Genomic DNA, 23314 nt, shown 5'->3' with positions numbered 1-23314 from the left:
TTCTGTTGTTTATCCAATTTGCCCTCCATCTTACCATATAGGGATCTATTTGTAATACATTTAGTTTATTAATTCTGCTAACATGGGGGACGGTGTCAAATGAGATTTACTACAAGTGCCTGAGTCCCAGGTGCTTGAAGACCACTAGTTCATGGCCAGGGACTTAGGTATCTTGTAGTTCACATGGCCAGCTGCTCACACTCTAACTCAATTACATGTTTGGAACAGGTGTAGCAGCCACGAGGACAGAGTGGAGCTGCAGTACTTTGTCTGAACACACTAGACACATTCAAACAAGGACAGTCCAGCAATCATTGGGAGGGAGTGGGATGGGGTCATAGAGCAACCTAGGGTTTCAGGCCGTGACTGGGAGAGGGATTTACATTTAGTGATGGGGGAACTTTAGGTTAAGGGAACAGGAAGGAAGTTTAGAGTTTGTGAGTGATTGAGTTCTTTTGGTTTAGGGAGCAGGAAGGGTGGTTTAAGTTTAAGGAGTGGGAATAGACTTTTAGGGTAAGATAGCACTTATAGACTTTAGGTTTAGGGAGCAGGAATGGAGTTTTAGGGTTAGGGATGGTTGTTACAGAGCACTTGCAGACTTTAGGTTTAGGATAAGGAGGGGAGTTTAGGGCTAGGGAGTGGCAGTGAAGTATTAGGGCTTGGGAGCAATGTAAAGGGGACAGTGTAATTTTAAGTTTGGAAAAAACAAAACTGAAATACTTCCTGTAAAAAACAGCATAATAACCAAACACAGTAAAAATCAAAAAAACTGAACGTGCCAGGGGAAAACCACAAGGATCCAGTTCTATTTAGCATAAAAAATGTTTAATTATCACTTTTATCCATTGACTCCATCAGAATAAAAATGCATACCATTACATTCAGTTTTATACATATCACTACCAATCAAAACAAACACTAAATTACACAATTAACCAATTAATTATAAAACAATACCTTATAAGGCCAGTTTCCTGTCAGCTAAAAAAAAATGTAATATTAATAGAATCATTTAATCCTGGTGGGAAATCAGCACATAATTTTAACTGCCATTCAGTCTCTTTTCAGCAACCAAATTCTTAAAGTTATCTCCCCTCCTATCTTCACCCACTAATTATAATACAGCAAACAAGATTTTTTTATTTAACACATTGCCTAAACAAGGCATTATTTTTTACTCTTGATGGCATAAACAATTTATTTTATTCTTTTGCTCAATGTTCTTGTAGTCATGCCTACATAGAAACTTGGGAAAGTAGAGCAAATGGCAATATATATTACCCCCTTAGTGTTACAAGTATGTCAACCAGGAATTTTGATAGTATAAGGTAAATGTTTGAGGGCAATATATGGCCCTTCATAAATAAATCTGCAAATGTTATGACTGTTGCATTTGAAGGTCCCTCTTGCCTTAGTAGCAAATGTTGGAACAATTTGGGTGTTATCCCTTTCTAAAACATTTTTGATACTTTTGGTCTTCTTGTAAACAAAACTGGGGGTACTACCAAAATTCTTAACCAGATTGCCATTACCTATAATGACTTTCTAATTATTATTAATAATACTTTTATTGTGTAAGTTAATGTTTGTTTTGATTGGTAGTAATGGTATGCATATTTATTTTGATGAAGTCTGTGGACAAAAGCAATAATTAAATGTTTTTTACATTAAAGAGAATTGGTTCCTTGTGGTTTTCCTTTGGCACGTTCACTGTTTTTTTTATTCTTACTGTAGTTTTAAGTTTATTAAATGGGGACTTTACGGTTAGGGAGAAGAGTGCTATGGTTAGGGTTAGTGACCAGGTGGGAATTAGATTCTGCAGATCAGTAAGGTTGGATGGTGAGAGAGCTAGGCAATTATCTAGTAGTGGGTTATTATAGCAATAACCCACGCCTGGGTGTGGGTAATGCGGGAATTACCCATGGTTGGCGTGGTTTGGTCCTGAGGGCGAAGCCCGAGGGACCAAACAAAGACAACTGTGGGTAAATCCCGCATTACCCACACCCAGAAGTGGGTTATTGCTATTATACTATGACATTATTTAAGAAAAGAAATAATTACTTTTCTTAAATAATGGCATTGTATAATGCCTCTTTGCTGCCCTTCTGCAGCTGTCTGGTATCCGCGGCAGTTCTGATGTACTGCGCATGCCTACTCAGTACATCAGAGCTGTGGCCAAAAGCAACGAAGAAAGCAAGATCTCCGTTGCTTTTTTACTGTTTTGCTATGTTAAATGGGTTTAACATAGCGAGACAGCTTTAAAATAAGCAACGGAGATGTCCGTTGCTTATTTTAAAGCTGTCTCGCTATGTTAAACCCATTTAACATAGCAAAACAGTAAAAAGCAATGGAGATCTTGCTTTCTCCATTGCTTTTTTTTTTAAACCTGTCTCGCTATGTTAAATGGGTTTAACATAGTGAGACAGGTTTAAAAAAAAAGCAACGGAGAAAGCAAGATCTCCGTTGCTTTTTACACACTGTGTCGCTATGTTAAAGGAGTTTAACATAGCGAGACAGCTTTAAAAAAAGCAACGGAGATCTCCTTTGCTTTTTTTAAACCTGTGTCGCTATGTTAAACTCTTTTAACATAGCGTTACAGTGTTTTAAAAGAGACTTATACTAATGGAAAAAGTCCGGGCGACCGGACCTTTTTCCATTAGTATAAGTCAATTTACAACGTGCATGCTGGCCAATCAGTGTGCACGTTTTGGAATATTAATGGGGGGTCATGGTATAATGGAAGTTAGAGCACTTGCCATTTGGAGCAAGTGATAACAAGTAAGTGTGTTGCAAGCTACTACCAAGTGACCACTTGTAGTAGACCCTGTCAAATGCCTTGACCAGACAAGGTAAGCTGTGTGCAATGTGACCACTGTCAACAACTTGCTTACCTTCTCAAAGACATTTACTAGGTTTGTTAGATAATATTTAACTTTTATAAAATCAAATTGCAGCACATTTAGACTGATGTTAATTAAGGCTGTTACAATGTATTCTATAGCTTGAAAAATAGAATCATAAGTCCATCATTTCCAGGGTCTGCAGTAGGGACATCAGTAGTAGGGCCACCTTTATAGAGTGGTATAAGCAGTGGCATATGACATACTGTTGTTAATGAGCCTGTAGCCAGCATTAGGTTAAAAAGCTTGTGTAGAGATTCTATCAGGACATGTTTGGTACTAACTGCAAACAGCTGGCTATGTTATTTGGTCTCATGGAGGAAGTGTTTTTTATATATATATCTATATATATATCTATATATATATCTATATATATATATATCTATATATATATATATATATATATATATATATATATATAAACTTTTTAATAAAACAAGAAACAACCGGTAAGCGCTTATCAGTTGTTTTTTTGTTTTTATATTGCCGTTATGTCATTTGGTTTTATATTATTTGGACTTTACACGATTTTTTAAGAAGCTTGGAGTTTATATATATATATATATATATATATATATATATATATATATATATATATATCTTGGACAGCACTTTCATTATATGTTCTTTAGTGATAATGAGGAGTGAGTAGTATCAGGTTAGTAGGACTTTGGATACTCATCTCTGGAGTGAAGTTTGCACTAAATTTATTTACTAATATAATGGCGATGTGTACTGAGTCCAACTAGGTTTTGCCATTTAGTACGAGTTCTGTACATTGATAAGTGTTGCACAGGTACTGATGCATTACAATTACATCAAGAGTGCACACTGCACATACAAGTACTGTTGCAGTACAGTTAAATCACAATTGTGCATATTGGTACTACTGCATTACAGTTACATTAAAGTATGCAGTGAACAGACAAGTACTGTGGCATCATAATTTCCTGACAAGTATGCATACAGGTACTGTTGCATTACACTCGGATCACAAGTGGGTAGTGTACATGCAGATACTACTGCATCACAGCTACATCTTGAGTCTACAGAGCACATAGAGATACTACTGTATCACATTTATATCACAAGTTTATAGTGTAGATACAGGTACTGTCTGGTACACACACACACACACACACACACACACACACACACACACACACACACACACACTCCTGCATCACAGTTACCTCACATTAGTTACCCAGTTACATCAAAAGCATGCGGTACATATGCAGGCACTACTGCTTCACTCCTACATCATAAGTGCACAATGCACAAACAGGTAGTCCTGTGCCACATTTACATCACAAGTATAGAGTACAAATACAGGTACAGCTACATTACAAGTATATCCAGTGCACATATAAGTATTGCTACATCATAGTTCCATTGCAAGTGCACATGCAAGTGCTGCTACATTACAGTTACATCCCAAGTATAATGTACACACACAAATACTGCTGCATCAATGGCTATCAAAAGTAATCAAGATAAAGATACTTAAGCAATAACCCATGGATGGGTGTGGGTAATGCTGGATTTACCCATGGTTGGTGTGGCTTGGTCATGAGGGTGAAACCCGAGTGACAAAACAAAGCAACCATGAGTAAATCCAGCATTGCCGACACCCCGCCGTGGATTATTGCTATTATATAATAACATTATTTAAGAAAAAAATACTTACTTTTCTTAAATAATGTCATTGTATAATGCCTCCGTGCTACCCTTCTGCAGATATCCTGGGGCATTTCTGATGTACTTCACATGCGTAAGGGTCGTGTTCTCATGCTTACTCAGTATATCAGTGCTGTGCAGAGGTAGCAACAGTGAAAAGAAGATCTTTGTTGCTTTTTTAAAGCTATCTCGCTATATTAAACAAGTTTAACATAGCAAGGTATCTTTAAAAAAGCAACAGAGAAAGGAAGATCTCCGTTCCCTTTTTTTAAGCTATCTCGCTATGTTAAATGTATAACATACCAAGATTAAAGCAACAGAGATCTTCCTTTCTCCGTTGCTACCAGCGCATACACACAGAAAAAAAAAATCAGGAGATATACTTACGGAAAAAGTCCGGGCGACCGAACCTTTTTCCGTAAGTATATGTCAGATTTACAATGGGCACGCTGGTTGGGCTGGCTAATCAGCGTGCTTGTTTTTGAATGTTTATGGCCAGTCATTGTATAATTCCCAATTCACAATGTCCCAGGAACATCAGCAACATTCTCCTAGCTATGTCCTTCCTTCTGGACTGGACTGTGGACTTCCACTTGCTCTGATGGTGGTCTTGCATATAGCTATAGTAATTCTCTTTCCTTTGTTTTTTTTTTTTTTTAATTGTGAAACATGTACATTATTGTTGCTATGCCATTTCATTCCTGAATGATAAGTAAGGAATTAATGACTGTCTGCTTTTTCAGAATTATTACATAATAGTTGACTGTTATGTGTTTTTATTTATTTTGAGAACTATTTTCTCTGGTTCCGGAATTTCTTTATTGAAAATGTGTTCCAACATACTTGTCATCTGTTTCTTTTAGTGAAATAAAAAATTGCTTCAAATGTACATCACAAAACCAAGTGTCTTTACATCTGTTATATAAAACTATCAGAAACAGCCCTGCAAATAATATCTGCTTGTATACAAATAGATACATAGACACAGTTAGCTATATATATATATATATATATATATATATATATATATATATATATATATATACCTATAGATATAGCTATAGATATAATGATTTACTGAATGGCAATTTGGCTGACAAGTGATAGGGGTGGTGTTTAATAACAAATATACAGACAGCCAAACAGTCAAAATGTCAGGAATACATTTCATTGAGGCATGGAAGTGGGGTTTGAAGGTGGTAAGAATGTGGGATAGGTATAGTGTTTTTAGTGTGTGTTTGTGTGTCCGAGTGTGTCATGTATAGTGGCAGTGTTATGGAGAGGTTCTTTTAAAGTAAGATGTAGGGTTAGAGTTGGGGAAAGGGGCAGCATTAGGGTTAGCCAGGGGTTTAGCTTCCCTCCCCACCTTAATAATGGGTGCTATCCCTAACCCTGATGTTGAGGCAAGTATTATGGGGGTGGTTAGTGTGAAGATCGGGAAAGAAATAGTTTTCTTTTCTTGATGTTTTGTGGGTCCATCTTTTTGGTGTTTTGATATTCTGTGTGTTTGAACATCTTAATGCTAGTATTTTTATTTGACATTAAGAACTTTGGACCCTCCAGCTTTGGGATATAATCAACATCAGATACATCCAATGAAGAGCTGAAGACTAGAGTTGTGGACAGTGGCTTTGCAGGAATTTACCCACCTGATTCTTAAGTCAGTGTCTTCCAGTATTAGATTGCCAATGGCAATGGTGCCGTTACTCAAACTGCTTTGCATTTCGATATAAATGCTTTCCATATGGGGCTAATAGTACCTTCTTCACTATCAATACTCCTTCCTGTTTTTACAGTAACACATTGCCAGCAGCCAGACCAATTTGGCACACCATGATCAATGACCGACACCAGCCACTTCCACTGAAGAGATGAATACCAAAGTTGTGAACAGTGGCTTCCCAGGAATTCAACAACCTCACTCTTACTATAGGTCCTTTCATTGTCACATTACCAATGGTAACAGTACCTTGGATAAAACTGCTTGCACTAGCACACAACATCTTCCAAGTGTGGTTAATTCTACCTTTTCTAAATACCTACCATTCCCTGCTTTTACAGTAACACATTTCCAGCAGCCAGACCAATCTGGTACATCAATGTTGCAGTTACCATATACTCTCAAAATGAGCCAACGGTTCTATTACATATAATAATTATAGCTAAGTAGTGTCTGTCATTGATTCAAAAAAAGTTTGCTGCATCATGATAAGTGAATTTGCATAACTGGCTACATTCAGGGTTTGTGTAATTCTGAAAAAAACAAGCTCTGCCACATAGTTAGGCAAATTAACACGTTCATACATGGCATAAGCTAATGGATATATAATGACATGGTATGGAGCTACATTATTAAAATGATCCTGTTTCTGTATACTAATGAGGAAAAAAAAGATGGTGGAGTGGTTCAGAAATGTGTACATAAATGCTGCACAATGGTGGTGTGCCTGCCGTATATTTGATATGAGACAGATGATCATGTTCAGACTAGGGGACCCACTAAGTAATGTTAGGGGTTTCTGCAGTATTAGTAAATGTGAATTTGCAAGATGCTCATATTGCCACTGTAACACTGATGGTGAAAGACATCACACCTAGAGGTGCCATGTCATCTAACCTTGCTTAACATTTCACGGGCTTCATGACACCGACATTGTGGACCAGTACCGTGTAGATAGGGACACCATCCAAGACATGTGTCAGTCTCATCTCCAGCTTATTGGGAGTAGTGAAGCACCTATTGCAGTGGGCAATAAGGTATTTATGGCTTAACATATATTATCTTCAAGGACCTTTCATTTATGTAGTAGGGTCACAGTGCAGACAGCCAAAACAAAGTAGGAATTCTGTAATATAGCCCATTTCCCTATGGTACTGGGGGCCATAGACTCTACCCACATTGAAATAAACATACCATCTGGTGAACTGAGAAAGAACAATGTGAACCTTAAATGGTATGATTCAGTCAACTGCCAGGTCTGTAATGCACAGCATATTATCTACAATGTGTGTGCAGGCAACCCAGGCAGGTATCACAGCTCTCACATGTGATACACCTGTGACCTCTACCAATGGTTTGTGAGGCATGACTTCCCCAGGGGCAGTTTGTTGGTGATGTCAGATATGCCTTGAAACCCTGGCTTATGATACACATAAGAAATCCACAAAATCAAGCAGACCATGGTTACATCCGTACTCCATCACAAACAAAAAATATTATTCAGCATGTGTTTGGGCTACTGATGGCATACTTTCACAATCTGGATTCATCTGGTGGTGCTCTGCCATATGACTGGCACATGTGCAAAAATAGTGTCAGTGTATGCAACAGTAAATAATATCATACATAAGAAGCAGTTACAATGCGGTGGGCACTTCCACTGGCAGTAATCCCCAGCACACCAGGCAGTGGAGACTCTGACAGACAAGGATTCAGTGGAGGCACCAGCAGCAGGAGATAATCATGCTAGATGGAAATGGGTGCAATATGCTATGGCAATGGCAAAGGGTCAGCACCAGGACATAGCAAAAAAGTGTAAATCAGAGATACTATAGTAAAAGTAATGCATGCGAAACCAACCCCAGGCTGTACTTACCCATGCATAGGCTGGCCACGCTGTACATCAGACATAGACAACACAAGAAACAATGTGCAAAGTGCATGTCCCAGTTGTGATCATTTGCATATTTGGAGAAGGGAGACCAGGAGTGAATGTCTTTCACAGGGAAGTATGTGAGCATAAGAAGTATGAAGCAAATGTGCTTTTGTGAGAAATGTCAGTTCACAGGGAGCTTTAATGTAACATTTGTTGAGAAGGGCCAGTATCAGTGAAGTTTGTGATGTACTGCGGGTTGTGATGGTGTGAGTTTGGTTCTGCAGGGACACAGCCTACAAAGAAGTTCCAGCACTGTGGCTCTGTCTATTGTTATGTTTCCTGACATTTACATTATCGTACAAGTACGGAGGTCGGACCCTGACGATGCAGCAGTACCTGATTTGGGCCACTATATTGGTACTTTTCTCTTCCGCACACATTATGTATTTGTTTTATTTCTTTATCTTCTTTTAATTGACATTTGTATCTGTGTATTTCATGCCCCCAGTCCATTGTCTTCTACCTCCCTGATTGTGTCACCTCCTCCATTTGTTGTCTTGTCTATGTTACATTTTTTTGTGTGGCCCTACTACTTCCTCTGCCCTCTTAGCTTTATCTTACTTCCCTCACTACTTTCCACAAGTTATATTTTCCTTATATATAGCATTACATCAAAAGTAAAAGAGCACACATGTCTCATGAGCTTGCAGGACTGCCATGTACCTCCTTTCTCTTGCCACCACTACACAAGAGATTGTGCCTGCGCACCCTCAGGCCTTGTGCTGGACACAGGCATTATTGCGGCTCATACTTCCCTGTACCAGCACCATGGCCAAACACACTCTTCCTGAGTCTTTGCTGCAGCCACTACTTCTAGCAACCTGCTCATTACGCAAACATACCTAGCCGCAATCATTGTTAATGTGCATCAAGGCTCATCGCACATGCACAGTAAACAGAGAAGGAGTGCTGCAATCACGGCTACAATGTTTCTGAATCCCAGAGTTTATCTCTTTAAAAAGTGGATTTCAGCAACAATCAGTAAATGCATCAATAAACAGCTAGCCTAAAAATTTTGAGATAGAATAATAAAATTATTTACTTAAAAAACTTTGGCAATGGATTATGAAAATTAATTGTACAAACAAATATACTTCTGCACAGAGAAATTGAAAGCTATAACAGACACATGACATAAAAATTACTCTTAAACAGTTTGCTGGTTCTACCACTACCACTAACTTAAGATAGCTGTCATCTATCTACCAACTACCACTCATTAATTGCAAAAGATAACTAGGAGCAATTTACTGACATGAGCTTAATGACTCTGGGCAACAGGCTGCATCTAGTCTCAGCTGCAGTCTCTGTAAAGATTTTGTCACTATCCCTGTGCTTTTTAAAAAAACCTGCAAAATAATTTAAAAGGAAAGCACAGACTGAGTAGATCAACTCCTGATGGGGGGTATAGGGGCTACATATGTGATTTTCAAAGAAAGAATCACTTAAAAAGTCAAGATGGTTGTTCTGGAATGAATCGTGGGCAATATTTATTTAGCACAGCTCTTTTAGAGAAACCCTCATCACTTCCAACTGCATCAATATTTTAATAAAAATAATTTTCTGCAAATACATTTGCTTAGAAAACCAGAAAGTTCTAACTGCAAGTAAGCTAGAATTGCTTTTCACAAGAAGTAGTAGTCTAAGGAGCCTTAAATTCTGCTAATGTGTGCAAGTCAAGCGCTTACTTTTCAAGGTTCTGCTGCTTTTTTATATAAAAATGCTACTTTTATACAGCTTGTCACATTTCACATCTTCCCTGCATTTTTGCTGAAATACAACTACAGTTTTATGGAACATTTTACACTTTGCATGATTGCTGCATTTTTACTGAAGAAATAATTACGTTTCATATAGTTTTCATGTATCCCCTTTTCTAGACCAGAAGCAAACATTCTTGAGATACCTCCAAGAAACAGTTAGCTTGGGTAGAAGGTGACTCTCATTAATGACACTGTGCAGTCTGCTGTCTTAATACACTGCCTGCATTTGTATTTCTGGCACCACTGCTCTTGCCTTTAGATGCTGTACATCTCTATATGTAACACACTTTTCTCCCATAAGAAGGCAGTCTGCTCATCTGCACATTTGCTAGTTTCTCACACTTTACCTTATCATAATGTTAGATTTCCAGTCAATATGATGGACCAAAGGAGATTATTACTTCTTATGGATTCAGGGTTTTTTCTGATACTTTTTCCAACTATCATAGTTCATTTCATTCATCGTTACCTAGAAACTTTCATTACAGTATTAAAGTCTGTATATACTAAAACAATGAAACAATAATGTCATCAGAGGCAAAATGGAAGTTGTGCCCTTTCATAATGAAAACAAAGTACAACTTATGCTTCATTAAAACCATGCAATGTTATAAATGTACATACTAATATTTCTGAATGCTGATCACACCCTAACTGCATTAAACACGGCATGTTATGCACCTGCAAAATGAAAAACTGCTGTAAGGAAATTCATTTCTCTGACACCTCAGTGGTCCAAAAACAAGCTAAAAGGTGTGACTAATGAAGAGTTAAAGCACACCCAAAGTTTAAAGTGAATCACACAGGTGTAAGAAGGCACTTTTGGTGACTGCCTTTACTGTGAAGTAATTTCACTGAAAGCCACGTTTATTTTCCCCACTGCTATGCACCTGTGGACTTGGTATATATAAGGGGTCTATATCAGAACAGCGAAAGCTGAAAATAGTAAAAGTAATGTGTTTTGGCTTTTCCTGGTTAGGGGTCGCCACAGCAGAACTCCGGTCCGCTAATGATTGGCAGTGGATTTTTTTACAGTGCCGAGTTGCCAGCCCAATGCCCAACCTTCAAAGATGGCATACCCATTCATGCAGTGAACACTCTTATATTGAACTTAAAAAAATGAAACCACACAATGTCGAATGGCCGGAACAGTGATTTTTTTCCCCCAGGGAAAAAAAATTGCTGGGCCATTCTCGGGACTTTGCCATTTCCTCCACTGTGGTGCAATCTCGGTGTTGGTATATTTAAGTTGGGGGTGTGGGGGGCACAGCCCCCACTGTATTTTGTCTTACATTTTTTTTTTTTTGGTTTTGTTTTTTTTTTTGGAGCAGCAAATTTTTTCCCTGGGAAGAAAATTGCTGTTCCATACGTTCAACATTGTGTGGTTTTATTTTTTTAAGTAAGAGTGTTCGGTGTTTTCAGTTTTTGCTCTTCTGTTGTTGACCCTATATAAGTTCACACATGTGGTGTGCAGGGGGCCTTGTCTCCATGCAAAAATATACATCAGATTTTGCTGAAGGAGCAGATAATCAATGATCCTTCTTCGGGTATGGCTTTGCTTTCTCAGAGTTCACAAATAGGAGTTAACTTTAGAATAGATTCTTCATAAAACACCTTACTGAGTTATTGGATTGCCATGTGAGTGTTCTCTCTGGCTTCAATAGGAAAGGTACATTGTTTTGTGCTGTAAGATCAGATCACACCATACTAATTATTTTTACCTCCACCAGCCATTCTACAACTGGTGCATTTGGTTGCTCATACTAATGGGTGATTTTGTACTATTTACTAATAACAAATTAATTAGCCTTTATTTAATGGCTGATTTTAAATGCCGAACTGCACATAAGGGAATGCTAAGCTGTGATTCATGAAAAACATGCACTGTATATGCTGTGCATAGCAGATGCTCTATCTGCTCTACGTCAGCATGGTTTTATAAAGAAGCCAAGGTCATGCCTTACATGTGTACAGGTTTATCTGAACTGCCACCATGATGTGAAGCATGTGTCAGGCATGATAAGGGCAAAAAAGCATTCATATTAACATAGACTGATGATAAATTGAATTAGACCTACACATTACTACATGCATGTTACTGGCCCAAGTTTAGTGCCACTGGGTGCAACAGAGCATTCCCTTTGCATGGATGACTGACTGAATCCCTATGTGATTCTGCACACATTATACTAAAGTTATAGATACTTCTTCAAGATTTTGTTGTGCGCCACAATGAAAATGTGCACAAGGCAATCTGCACATTCATAGATTGTTATGCATGTCTTATCGTTTTTCTAAGTATGCAATGATGCTACTTTATTCTGCAGTCAGTATCTATGTCCCAGCACCCTATTTCCTGTTGATGAGGTAAAGGTATAATGTTCAGCAAGTAAACTGAATCCCCTGTGCAACCGTACCTCACAGCTATCCAGATTTTCGCAGAATGTCCACATTTGTGCCTCATATTTTGGTCTGTTTCTCATAAAATTGTGGTTTTCTAACAAATCATAAGCAAATCATTGAAGATTCAAGTCAGACTATAATGACAAACGTTTGAGTTTCACCTTCATACCCTGCAGAAAACTTCATGGTAATTCCAAACTTGTTATTATATCAACTTTTTAAGTTTGTAAGAGCAATTTTTAAAATATATCGTTATTTTTGGGCAACCGTCCCCCATTATCTATGTCTTTGTCCAGTTTTCTTGCTCTAAGAGGTTGAAAGGGAAGTCTGCAGCTAACATGGCAATGCCGCTTACATGCATGAAATCAGGTTAGCCCTTTGATAACTATTTACTTAGTTTCAGAAGTCAGAAGCTGGCTTGGGAGTGATACAGATCACAGTTCTTGGTTTCGATTGCATATGGATTATTAGGGTCCGCAGGGCTGGGTGAATTTGTAACTCTGGCAGGCCGTTCTTGCTGTTTGTGATTTCGGGGCCAGGAGAACGGTATTGCATTTGTACTAATCTATGAAAACGCTGAAATGTAATTTGTTAAACTGTAGAAATTTTTAAAAAAGCAACCCCTGGTAGAAATAAAACTGAATCCAAATCCCGCAGAGAAAATTGGCGTTGCAGTCATCTTTGAATTAAGAATTTAGCATAGTACACCAGTGCAGATGTGCAGCGCTTCTGTTTTTCATTACTTTTGAACAACTTCATGCATTTTGCTTTCACTGCATCAAACTGGGTGTAATCGGGCTTCATTTAACTTATGTTTTCTGTGACTCATGCCGACGGTATTTAGACCACTTTTCCCAAGTTCTTGAGAGCATCACTACGTGGGATTTGATTTGTCGTATATGAGCTCCTTAAACTTGAAAATATTACACCAGTCAGATGTTTTTTTTTTCACTCCCAAGTTGGAGCTCTACTCATTCATCCGATTCATGTTGTGCGTGTAAACCTGAAATCGTTTTCTTTAGAAAAGAACTCAACTTCCATGCAAACCACTCACATACTTTTAATTAGGTGTACATGTGGAGGATTAACGTTGTCATTCAGATCCGTTAAACTTTTAACTTATAACTCGTCTGGGATCAGGACAGGAGGGCTGCTGCACGCATATTTCTTTGGTTTTGGAAAATGGGAAGGAAATCGAAGTCGGGATACTACTGCAGCAAATCGGCAGCGTGTTGTTTTGCCCTGTTGTTCACCGCCCTGGTGATCGGGTTCATCACAGTGTCTGCACTCTATGGAAAAGCTCGGAAGCTTTTGCAAACCACATCGGTGGCACAACTTAACCACAGCTGCAATGAAAGCATAGAGTCCAGCCAAAAGTCCTGGCGTACCTGGGAGGCACCCCGGCTTCCGGGCACTCTGTGGCCCCTGAATTACCAGCTGGAGTTGTGGCCCATGATGGAGCCACACAAGTCACTCGAGGTGGATGAGCATTACAACTTGTCCGGTCAGGTCAACATTACTTTTGAATGCCTACAGGAGACTGACCTTATTATCCTGAACAGTGCCAAACTCAACTACACTACATGGAATTTAGAAGCACTGAATTACACCCATACAGAAGCCCCTGAAATCCTAAATACTTGGTGGACCCCCCAAGTGGTTCCTAGCAATACAACGTACTACCTGGTGCTAGAGTTGAATGACACCCTTAAGAAAGGTGGCATATATATGGTACAGCTCTGGTATGTGGGTCATTTTGGGGATTTTCCTGAAGGACTTTTTTTATCCCACTACGTCGACAAAGAGAGCAACATGTAAGTGATGTGGTGCAAATACATTTTCAAGATTAATGAATTTGAGGTGTAATTAGATTGGATCCTGATGCATTACTGTACTTAAAAAAACACACAGTAAATATTTTGCATGACACTAAGCAAGCTTATAAGTATGTCTGTGAGAGTGTAAGTGCAAAATAATATTTTATATATTTTCCTGTGATTTGGGGAATTCTGTGATTGTGGTTATTAGAGAGTTTGAATAACTGTTATACCTGCTTTTACTGCACTTTTTACATTTGTTGGTAACCGAGGAGTGTGTGTGTGTGTGTGTGTGTGGGGGGGGGGGGGGGTTGAAATTGCGCACCAAGAGGAACCATTAACGCGACTAGCTGCAAAATATAAAAATTAAGCGAGATGGGGTCCATAGTGGGTCCTTCCTTTAAAAAGGCAGATTCTTACAGGGGTGTGTCTGGCTAAACATATTCTTCAATTTCGGCGGGTACCAGTGAGTGACTGGTTCCATGATAAGCCGTAATATAAAGCGTTGTTTCTGAACTCATTTACCTTTACTTTTGTGCCTTGGTGTGAAATGAAAAGGAGTGTTACAGTGACACAGAAATAACTGTATCCATGATGGTGCCTGTGTAACTATGTGAAGTATTTTTGTTACGTGTTGCTGTTCCTTTTTTGCATTGATCAGGAGTGGTGTGTAGTTCTCCAGTAACCCCGACTTAGTTGGGCAAAAGTCCAAAAGGAAAAGATGGCAGGAAAATGGTTGCTGTTTCAGCTCTGAGCAGTTTCGCTTGACAATGTAGCACAAGTACACCTACCTCTCAGCTGTCTGGATTTTCGCAGAATGTCCTAATTTTTGTTGTCTATTTTTGATCTGTTCCTCGTAAAATTTGTGATTTTCTGACTAATCACTAAGGAAATAGTAGGGACTGAAGAAACTAAATAGTAATATAGCTTTGAGTTTCAGATTTCATAGCCTCCAAAAATGCAAGCTAGCACAAAATATCTTATTCTACCAACTTTCTAAGTTTATAAGTGCAGTATTTATAATCTGTCCCTATTTTTTGGTGGTTGCCACCCCACAATCCACACACATTATTTTAGGCTTTGTCCAGATTTCTTGCGCAAAGGGAGCAAGACTAAATCTGGGGTCCAAAACCAAAATTCTGTGCGCAAATTACAGCATTTGAGACGTATGGTGTATTATGACTGTAAACTATTGTTTAAGCAGGCACTCCATAGCCGGATTGCGTGTGTGCGCATTTGTGTTTGCAGGCACACATATACACCAATGCATGTTTGCCTACGTGCTGTCTTTAAAAGTAAACGCATTTGTTGTACCCGAAGCATGCTTTTTTTTTTTTTTTTTTTTTGCACTTGTAGGCTGGTGGATGTTAAATGGGGGAAGCCCCAGGAAATAACAGTCTCTTTTCAAGGATACCACAGGAATACTGTTTGATAAAGAGGTTTGCCTAAAATCAAACAGTAGGCAGGCAGTGCTAAAATAATTCAAATCCTTTTTGGGTGCTACAAAAGCATATGACAGGGGCCCTTCATACCCTCAACTATACACTGCTGCATATGCGTTGCTTTTATTTTTGTGTGCATGAATTGGAAACTAACTGTCCCCGTTTTTTGTCTCCTACGTTTGCAATGTAGCAGTATGCATTGCCATGTCTTGGAATTACAAAGCTCTTGCTTTTTTGTCGTGTTAGTTTAGCAATGCTTAGTTCGTGGTGGTGCAGCTGTAGCATTGTCGCCTCACAGCAAGAAGTGCTCCCGTTCGATTCTCGGCTGAAGCGCCTTCTGTGAGGAGTCTGTATGTCCTCCCTGTGGTCCAGTGGCGTTCCAAAGACACGCGTGAATGGGCGTGCCTTCGCTGAAGGTTGGGTGTCAAGCTGGCAACTCGGCACCATAAAAATCTACTGCAATCATTAACGGACCGGAGTTCTGCTGTGGCGACCCCTAACCGGGAAAAGCTGAAGCAACAAGTTTAGCAATGTTTAGTATTCTGTGTGTGGTACTGGTACAGTGGACTGAATATAGCATCTTCTTCCAAGCAATGTGTACATTTGTCAGAAGTCAGTGCATCTGTCCTATTATAGGTTCATAGGTTTATACTAGGCTATCTGCCCTAAGGCATTTATAAGCCTAGCCCAAAATTTTGTGGCTTACGCCACCCCTTATATGAAAAAATACTGTGCCCATTAGTTTGTTGTGCCTCTGTCCAGCAGTGACACAGAGATGATTCCTGGGATAAACCTACGATCTCCCATCCACAGGTCAAGATTTCTCTTGAACAGAGCCAGCGAGGTGCTCTGCCTCACATGGATCGGGATTTTATTCCACAGCATAGGGAGTCTCTGAGTGATAAATCTATCCCTCCAGCACGTCCTATTTATATCCATGCTAAGGTTTAAGTCACTTGCTCTAGTGGTTTTGGTGGATTTGGATTTTTTGAGGTGGAGCATGTCCATTAATTCCGGGTTGGACATGGCCTTGTATGTCAGGCACATGTCACCTCTGAGCAGACGGTATGCAACTGAATAGAGCTGGAGTTTCTTCAATCTGGCAGCATATGACAGATTTTGGAGTCCCTTTATCCTTTTGGTGAGGAACTTTTGGGGTCTCTCCAATTGCTGCAGATGTCGGGTGAGATACATCCCGAATGGGGCATTGTACTCGATCATTGGTCTGATAAGTGAAGAGTACAGGGAACAATGACCTCACTAGATCTGGATGTGAATCCCTTCATGATCAGGTGGGCAATGTAGAAGGTCTTTCTAACCACTTTAGCAACGTGAGTGTCAAAAGAAAGGCCACTGTCAACCTGGGTCCCCAGGTCCCTGATAACCTCTTCTGTGCTTAGTGGATTGCCACCTATATGGTAGCTTGGGGTTACCTTGTTTTTCCCGAAGGGTATGACTATACATTTTTTGGCGTTTAACTTTAGGCCATGGCTCTGGCACCAGCTATCTGTTTCCGTGAGTCCGCTCTGAAGGATATCCGTGTCCGATGCACTTTCCACTATGGCCCAGTTTGCAGTCGCCTGCAAACTTTGTCAGCCAAAGTCCTCCCATGTTGGCCTGTACTTCTGAGAAGTAGATGCCGAACAATAGGGGGCCAAGGACCGAGCCCTGTGGGACACCACTTGTGACCGGCTTGGAGTCTGACATAGCGCCAGCAACTCTAACCCTGTGGGTTCTGTCCTTAAGCCAGTTTGCAACCCATCTTGTGACATATGGGTTTACATTTAAGCTGGTAAGTTTTTCTACAATACCCGAGTGGGGTATTGTGTCGAAGGCCTTTGCAAGGTCAAGGTAGGCTGTATGGACTGCCTTTCCCTCATCAATGGCCTTGGTGACTGTTTCGAAGAAGTCGACCAAGTTCAAAAGGCATGATCTGCCCTTGACGAAGCCAAACTGGGTCGGGTCCAATGTCTGCAAATCCCCTATATCTTTGTTTATGAGCTCCATTATGATCCTCTCCATAGCTTTGCAGACTAGACTTGTTAAGCTTATGGGGCGGTAATTACCAGGGTCCGTAGAGGCACCGCCTTTGTGGAGTGGGACCACAGTTGCCGTACGCCACTCCTTGGGCACGTATCCTGTGGTAAGGCTGAGATTAAACAGCTGCCTTATGCGCAGGTTTAATTCCTCATTTAGCTTGTGTAGCACACAGCCGGGGACACCATCCAGTCCCATTGATGCTGTGTTTTTAACTTTAGAGAGAGCAGCTTTCACCTGCGCATTTGAGATGTCTGGGAGGCTACACTCCGCTGGGATAGTTATCTCTCCTTTAGGGGAGGGGGGTGAAGTTTGCACTGAACCTGTCTGCCAGTATGTTGGCAATGTCTGTGGGTTCAGTGATTTTTGTATCATTTTGGACTAATTCTGAGCATATCTGGGAGTTTCCACCCAGGTTCCTAACATAGCTGAAAAAGGCCTTATGATTGTCCTTTGAATCCATGGCAATTTTTCTCTCAAAATTGGCCTTAGTTGATTTTATGAGTGCTCGTATTTTTTACTAATAATGATCAGGGGTGACTTCCCTTTTATGGATTTTGTTCTATCATGTAATAGCTTTCTCCTCTTATTGTAAAGTTTGTTAATGGCTGGGGTCCACCAGACTGGACGTTTGCCCTTTGTGGAAAGAGTCTTGGTTTTATTTGGGATTGCCTGATCCATGCAGTCCTGGAGGTGTTCATAGAAGGCATTTGTAAGGGCTTCGCAGCTTTGGTTGTGGTTTCCACTGGCTCAGGGGCCTTGAAGGATACCACACCAGTCTTGAGTAGTGTGAAGTTTGCTTTAGAGAAGTTCTTCACTGTGGTCTTTTTTGTTTGGGGTGGGGGCGGGATGTGGATTTCCAGTGAGATTAGTTTATGATCAGATCTCACCAATGAGGGATATACTTCCGGTGTGGAGCATTTTGTCCCCATGTTTGTGATAATGAGATCTAGTATATTTTCTCCTCTCGTGGGAACAGTGACTAGCTGTTCCATGGCATTTGAATTTATGAACTCCAGGAACCATTGAGCTAGAAAGTTAGGGCTTGAGTAATGTTCCCAGTCTATATATTAAATCTAGGTATTTGCTGCGTTTCTGAGTTTTGTGTCTTTATAAATTCTAGTTTTATGTTGCCATACATTTGTTACATGAGGAATATCTCACAAGTACTAAACCACACTAAGGCTATTTTTTTCAGTTGTTTATTGGGTTAGTGAACTAGTCATTAAGGATCCTTCCTAGCAACCCTGGGCCACAGTCTCAATGAAACCATTGCACTACTGGTTTCTGTATATTTTGTACTCCTTTGTGTGAGATCACTGTTAGCGGTCTTAGATCAACTGGTGCACTAGGCAAAAGGGCTCCACAGCACCCCACCCAGAGCCCCCATTCTGGTTTACCTACACTAAATAAATACTGGGAAATTGCCCCTGCTAGAGCGGCACCCTAGGTGGCCGCCTAGTTGGCCTATCTTTACTTTTTCCCTCTGTAACTACTATACTAATAAGGGTCTATATTACCCAGCAGCGGCCTTAGGTCAGCTAGTGCCCTAGGCAAAAGGTGCCCCCCACACAACCCTGGTGCCCCCATCCTGGTCTACCTATACCAAATAAATACTGGAAAAGTGCCCCTGCAACAGTGGCACCCTAGGCGGCTGCTTAGTTGGCCTATGCCTAAGGCCGGCTATGATATTACCACATCAAAAAAGCCATTAATCTAACAGCTTTATAACCGAAAATGCTGATAAAAGGACTGTGTATTGTGAGATTGCTGTATAGGGAAGATTGGAAAATTTGCCCTTTCCTCGCTGTAGTGCAATCTCGGAGTTGGTATATATAATTAGTGGGGGGTGTGAGGGAGTACTATTAACCGCATTTTCGGTTATAAAGCTGTTTGATTCACTGCTTTTTCAATGTGGTAATATAGACCCTACTAACACCCTTAAGTCTGTTTATTTGAGTATTTGAAAAAGCCTCATCTGCAGTTTTGATATTGTTTATGAAAATGTTACTGTTACATCTTCCTAGGCTGAGCCTGAAAGTGGCCTGTATGGATCAGTGCTCTATCCCAGTTAACAAAGAATAAATAAATAAAATAATTCCCACTGTCTGTGGGAGGATACTAAACTACACAGACTCTTCTGCAATCAGAATGTTACAGTATTGAAAGCTATAACGCAGCAGGAAAGATCTTGCAGGATGTTGTTCAAATAGCTATCCATAATTCCTGCACTAATCTGTATGTTCACTTATTTTACCATTACACCACAGGAACACCTTTTGCCACTTATACACGCCTTAAAATAAACAAAGACATTGGTAATCTCCAAAGTCTGGACCCCACCCATTTCAGGTTTGTAAAAGGCAGAGCATGTCTCCTAAACTTGATAGACCTCTTTGAAGCGGTCACCAATGCCGTAGATGAGGGTAAGGTGGTTCACACAGCCTATCTAGATCCCGCCACGGCTTTCAACACCATCCCCCAATCTGGAATTATAGAGAAACTCACCAAACTAGGTAATCCCTATGTCACAAGATTGGTTGCCAACTGGCTCATTGACAGAACCCACACTGTAAAAGTTGCAGACTCCAAATCTGACTTCAGACCAGTGACAAGTGAAGTACCACAGGGTTCAGTCCTGGGTCCTCTCCTGTTTGGTATCTACTTCTCAGAAGTACAGGCTAACACAGAAGGTCTTTGACTAACGAAGTTCGGAGATGACTGCAAACTAGGAGTCATAATCAAAACTCCTAATGATGTGGACATCCTACATAAGGACCTCACTGAGACGGATGCCTGGTGTCAAAGCCATGGCCTCAAGCTCAATCCCAAAAAGTGCATTGTCATCCCCTTTGGGAAAAACTCGGTACCCATGAAGTACCACATAGGCGGTAACTCACTAAACACTGAAAGTGTAATAAGAGACCTCAGGACACAGGTGGACAGTAGTCTTTCCTTTGATAATCACATCACCACAGTAGTCAGGAAATCCTTCTATGTGGCACACCTCAACACAAAAGGTTTCTCATCCAGGAAAAAAGAGGTCATTGTTCCACTCTACTCGTCACTCATTAGACCCATTATAGAGTACAATGCCCCTTTTGGTATGTACCTCACAAGACATCTACAACAACTGGAAAGGCCACCGAAATACCTCACAAAGAGGATTACTGGCCTCAAACGGATGCCCTACGCAAACCTTCTCGAAAAACTCCAGCTTTACTCCGTTGCATATCGCCTACTCAGAGGAGATCTCTGCATAACATACAAAGCTATGTCAAACCCAGAGTTGTTGGAAATGCTCCACTTAAAGAAATCCCAATCCCTCCGAGCTACAGACTCTTGGGACCTAAATCTGGTCACCACAATAAACAGAACATGCTGGAGGGATAGAGTCCTGTCCCAGAGACTTCCCATACTCTGGAACAAACTACCTATCTATATCAAACAAAGCTCCTCATTAGCACTCTTCAAGAAAAATCTTGATGATTGGATGGGAAATAGGAAATTCATCCCAGGGATCACTTCTGTGGCTCTGCTCGACAGGGGCACAGGAAAGTATTTTTCTTGGGTGGCAAAAGCCAGGGTAGCTTTCTGGCTAGGCTTATATAGGCCCTAGGGCCAATAGCCTAGTACCTACCTATGAACCTGTGAACCTATGAAAATAACATGCACAGATCCAGTAAGGTATCATGGGGGTAAGATTCTGTTGACCTGGTTTTGAACAGAGTTGCATACAAAAGAGAGCCTGCCTGAATAATGGAAGAAGTGACCGTTGCAGGTTTTGCCTCATCTGGGGTGTGTGGGTGAAGAGATTTCCTAGAACCTCCGTAACAGCAGTCCTGATAGAGAATGGTGTAACTACAATGGATTTTGTCTATACACTGGTGGGATGTGCTTGTTATGCTAGAGTAAGGCTCCCACTGTAGTGAGTGGAGGATATGAAGCCATTGCAAGCTGCTTTGTGTGTGAGGTGGGGTGGGGTAGGATACCAACTGTGGAAAGAAAGGCACACATTTCCTCTACAGTATGATGAAGGCCACAGTCCATCACAAGACCTCATACATTAAAGGTGCAAGTGGGCTGTATAGCAATGAGGTCAATACAATGAAGTGATTTACCTTCACAGACATGCACTGTATCCATTGTTGTGTTAGAAGATGCAGTGTGACTGCTGCTCACTTGGCCTCATTGTCATCACTGGATGATGTTGGTGTGTAGGTTGTGACACAGATTGCTGTTGTGGGTCCAGGGGTTCCCAGAATACATGGCTAGTCTGCAGGCATCCTAGTAATCAAATTATAAAGCATGCAGCATGCCACAAATATCTTGCAGTCCGTGGCAGGGGCATTTTGTAGTGTCCTCCCAGACATATCCAGGTAGTGAAACTGGGCCTTCAGCAGGCCAAATATGCCCACTATGGTATTTATGGGTTGCATGTCAGTCATGTTATAATTCAGTTTGGCAAAGCCGTGTGGGTTCCATATGGGCATCATCAACTAGGGGTCCTGGTGAATATCTTGAATCTTTTCGAATACATCAAGAACATAATGAGGGTGAGCAATATGCACATTGTCTTTCGATTTTGTATATTTCTGATCATCACGGTGACTGCACTTACCAACTAGGTGACTCTGGTGAAATTAACTACACAGGTGACTTATATGACAGATATGGGAACAATGGACACTACCAGGGTGCCATGCAGATACACTGGTTATCAATCCTTATGTGTTGCAAACTACCAGGTAGCTGCTAGAATAGTAGCCCTTTTTACTGACATAGCAGTGCATGGATACTAGGTAGGACCTTAATTATCACATGAGTGCAGTCTATAGTACATAGTACTTGAGTGATGTCATACAAGCCATATGTGGTGTCAGCTCTCCTACCAGGTGTGTTAAGGGATCAGATGTGTTCATCCACATGTTGAAGTCACATATCAAGAAACATATGGAGAATTTTGTGGTCCAACACCTGTGAAATGCCTGTTTAGTCCCTTCTTTGTCTCTGAAAGGTCCCTGTAGCCGCAGTAGTAAGTGCTACACATACCTTTGTTTCCATGGTATAGTATATCCTTGCATTCTTCCTAATCCTATTCATAGGCAATATATGTCAGAAAACACCTGTATAATATCTCTTTCCATTCAAAAATAGTCTATCAGCTGCTAGTTGATTAGTTGGTGGTAGGTGATTCATTGCCAGTGCCATTTATGTCACCAGCCATCACATTGAGTTATCAACTAAAAGACAGCAAAACTTATAAACAATAATGGCTGTTGTAAGAACACTGTTGATGTTGCATCCCTGCAAATTTCTGCATGCATTTTGCTCTTGGAGTGATGAAAAACTTCCTGCTCGCTTACTTTACCCTACATGTGTGAACCGTTGACTACTTTCAGAGGTGCTCAATTTGCATCTCATTACACAGTACCTTTTTATTTACATGACGTTATACAGTTATTTGCAAAGCACTATCACCACACTGTTTTTCCCACTGCTGGTACTATCGCAGTGGCAAAGAGCTAGCCACTTGACGATGTAAAGCATGTCTGTAGGTGATTCAGTTGGTTGACTAATGTCACCAAACAGGCATGGGTATTTACTGTTGATAAG

The 23314-nt window shown here is 40.5% G+C and overlaps 1 protein-coding gene across 1 annotated transcript in view; it reads left to right on the top strand.

The window, feature by feature from the left end:
• Positions 1 to 12924: 12924 nt before the first annotated feature.
• Positions 12925 to 23314, top strand: part of LVRN (laeverin) — a 1030506-nt gene continuing 1020116 nt past the window's right edge. The window contains exon 1 of the mRNA XM_044059628.1: positions 12925 to 14216. Within this exon, the coding sequence (XP_043915563.1) occupies positions 13585 to 14216 (632 nt within the window). The 5' untranslated portion in view covers positions 12925 to 13584. The remainder of the gene's footprint in view (positions 14217 to 23314) is intronic.

The sequence above is a fragment of the Protopterus annectens genome, chromosome 17.part0, assembly GCF_019279795.1.
Source record: "Protopterus annectens isolate FY-2018-M chromosome 17.part0, PAN1.0, whole genome shotgun sequence".
In the NCBI taxonomy this organism is placed as follows: Eukaryota; Metazoa; Chordata; order Ceratodontiformes; family Protopteridae; genus Protopterus; species Protopterus annectens.
Note: the sequence above shows the minus strand (reverse complement) of the source record. Positions and strands in the feature narration are given on the sequence as shown.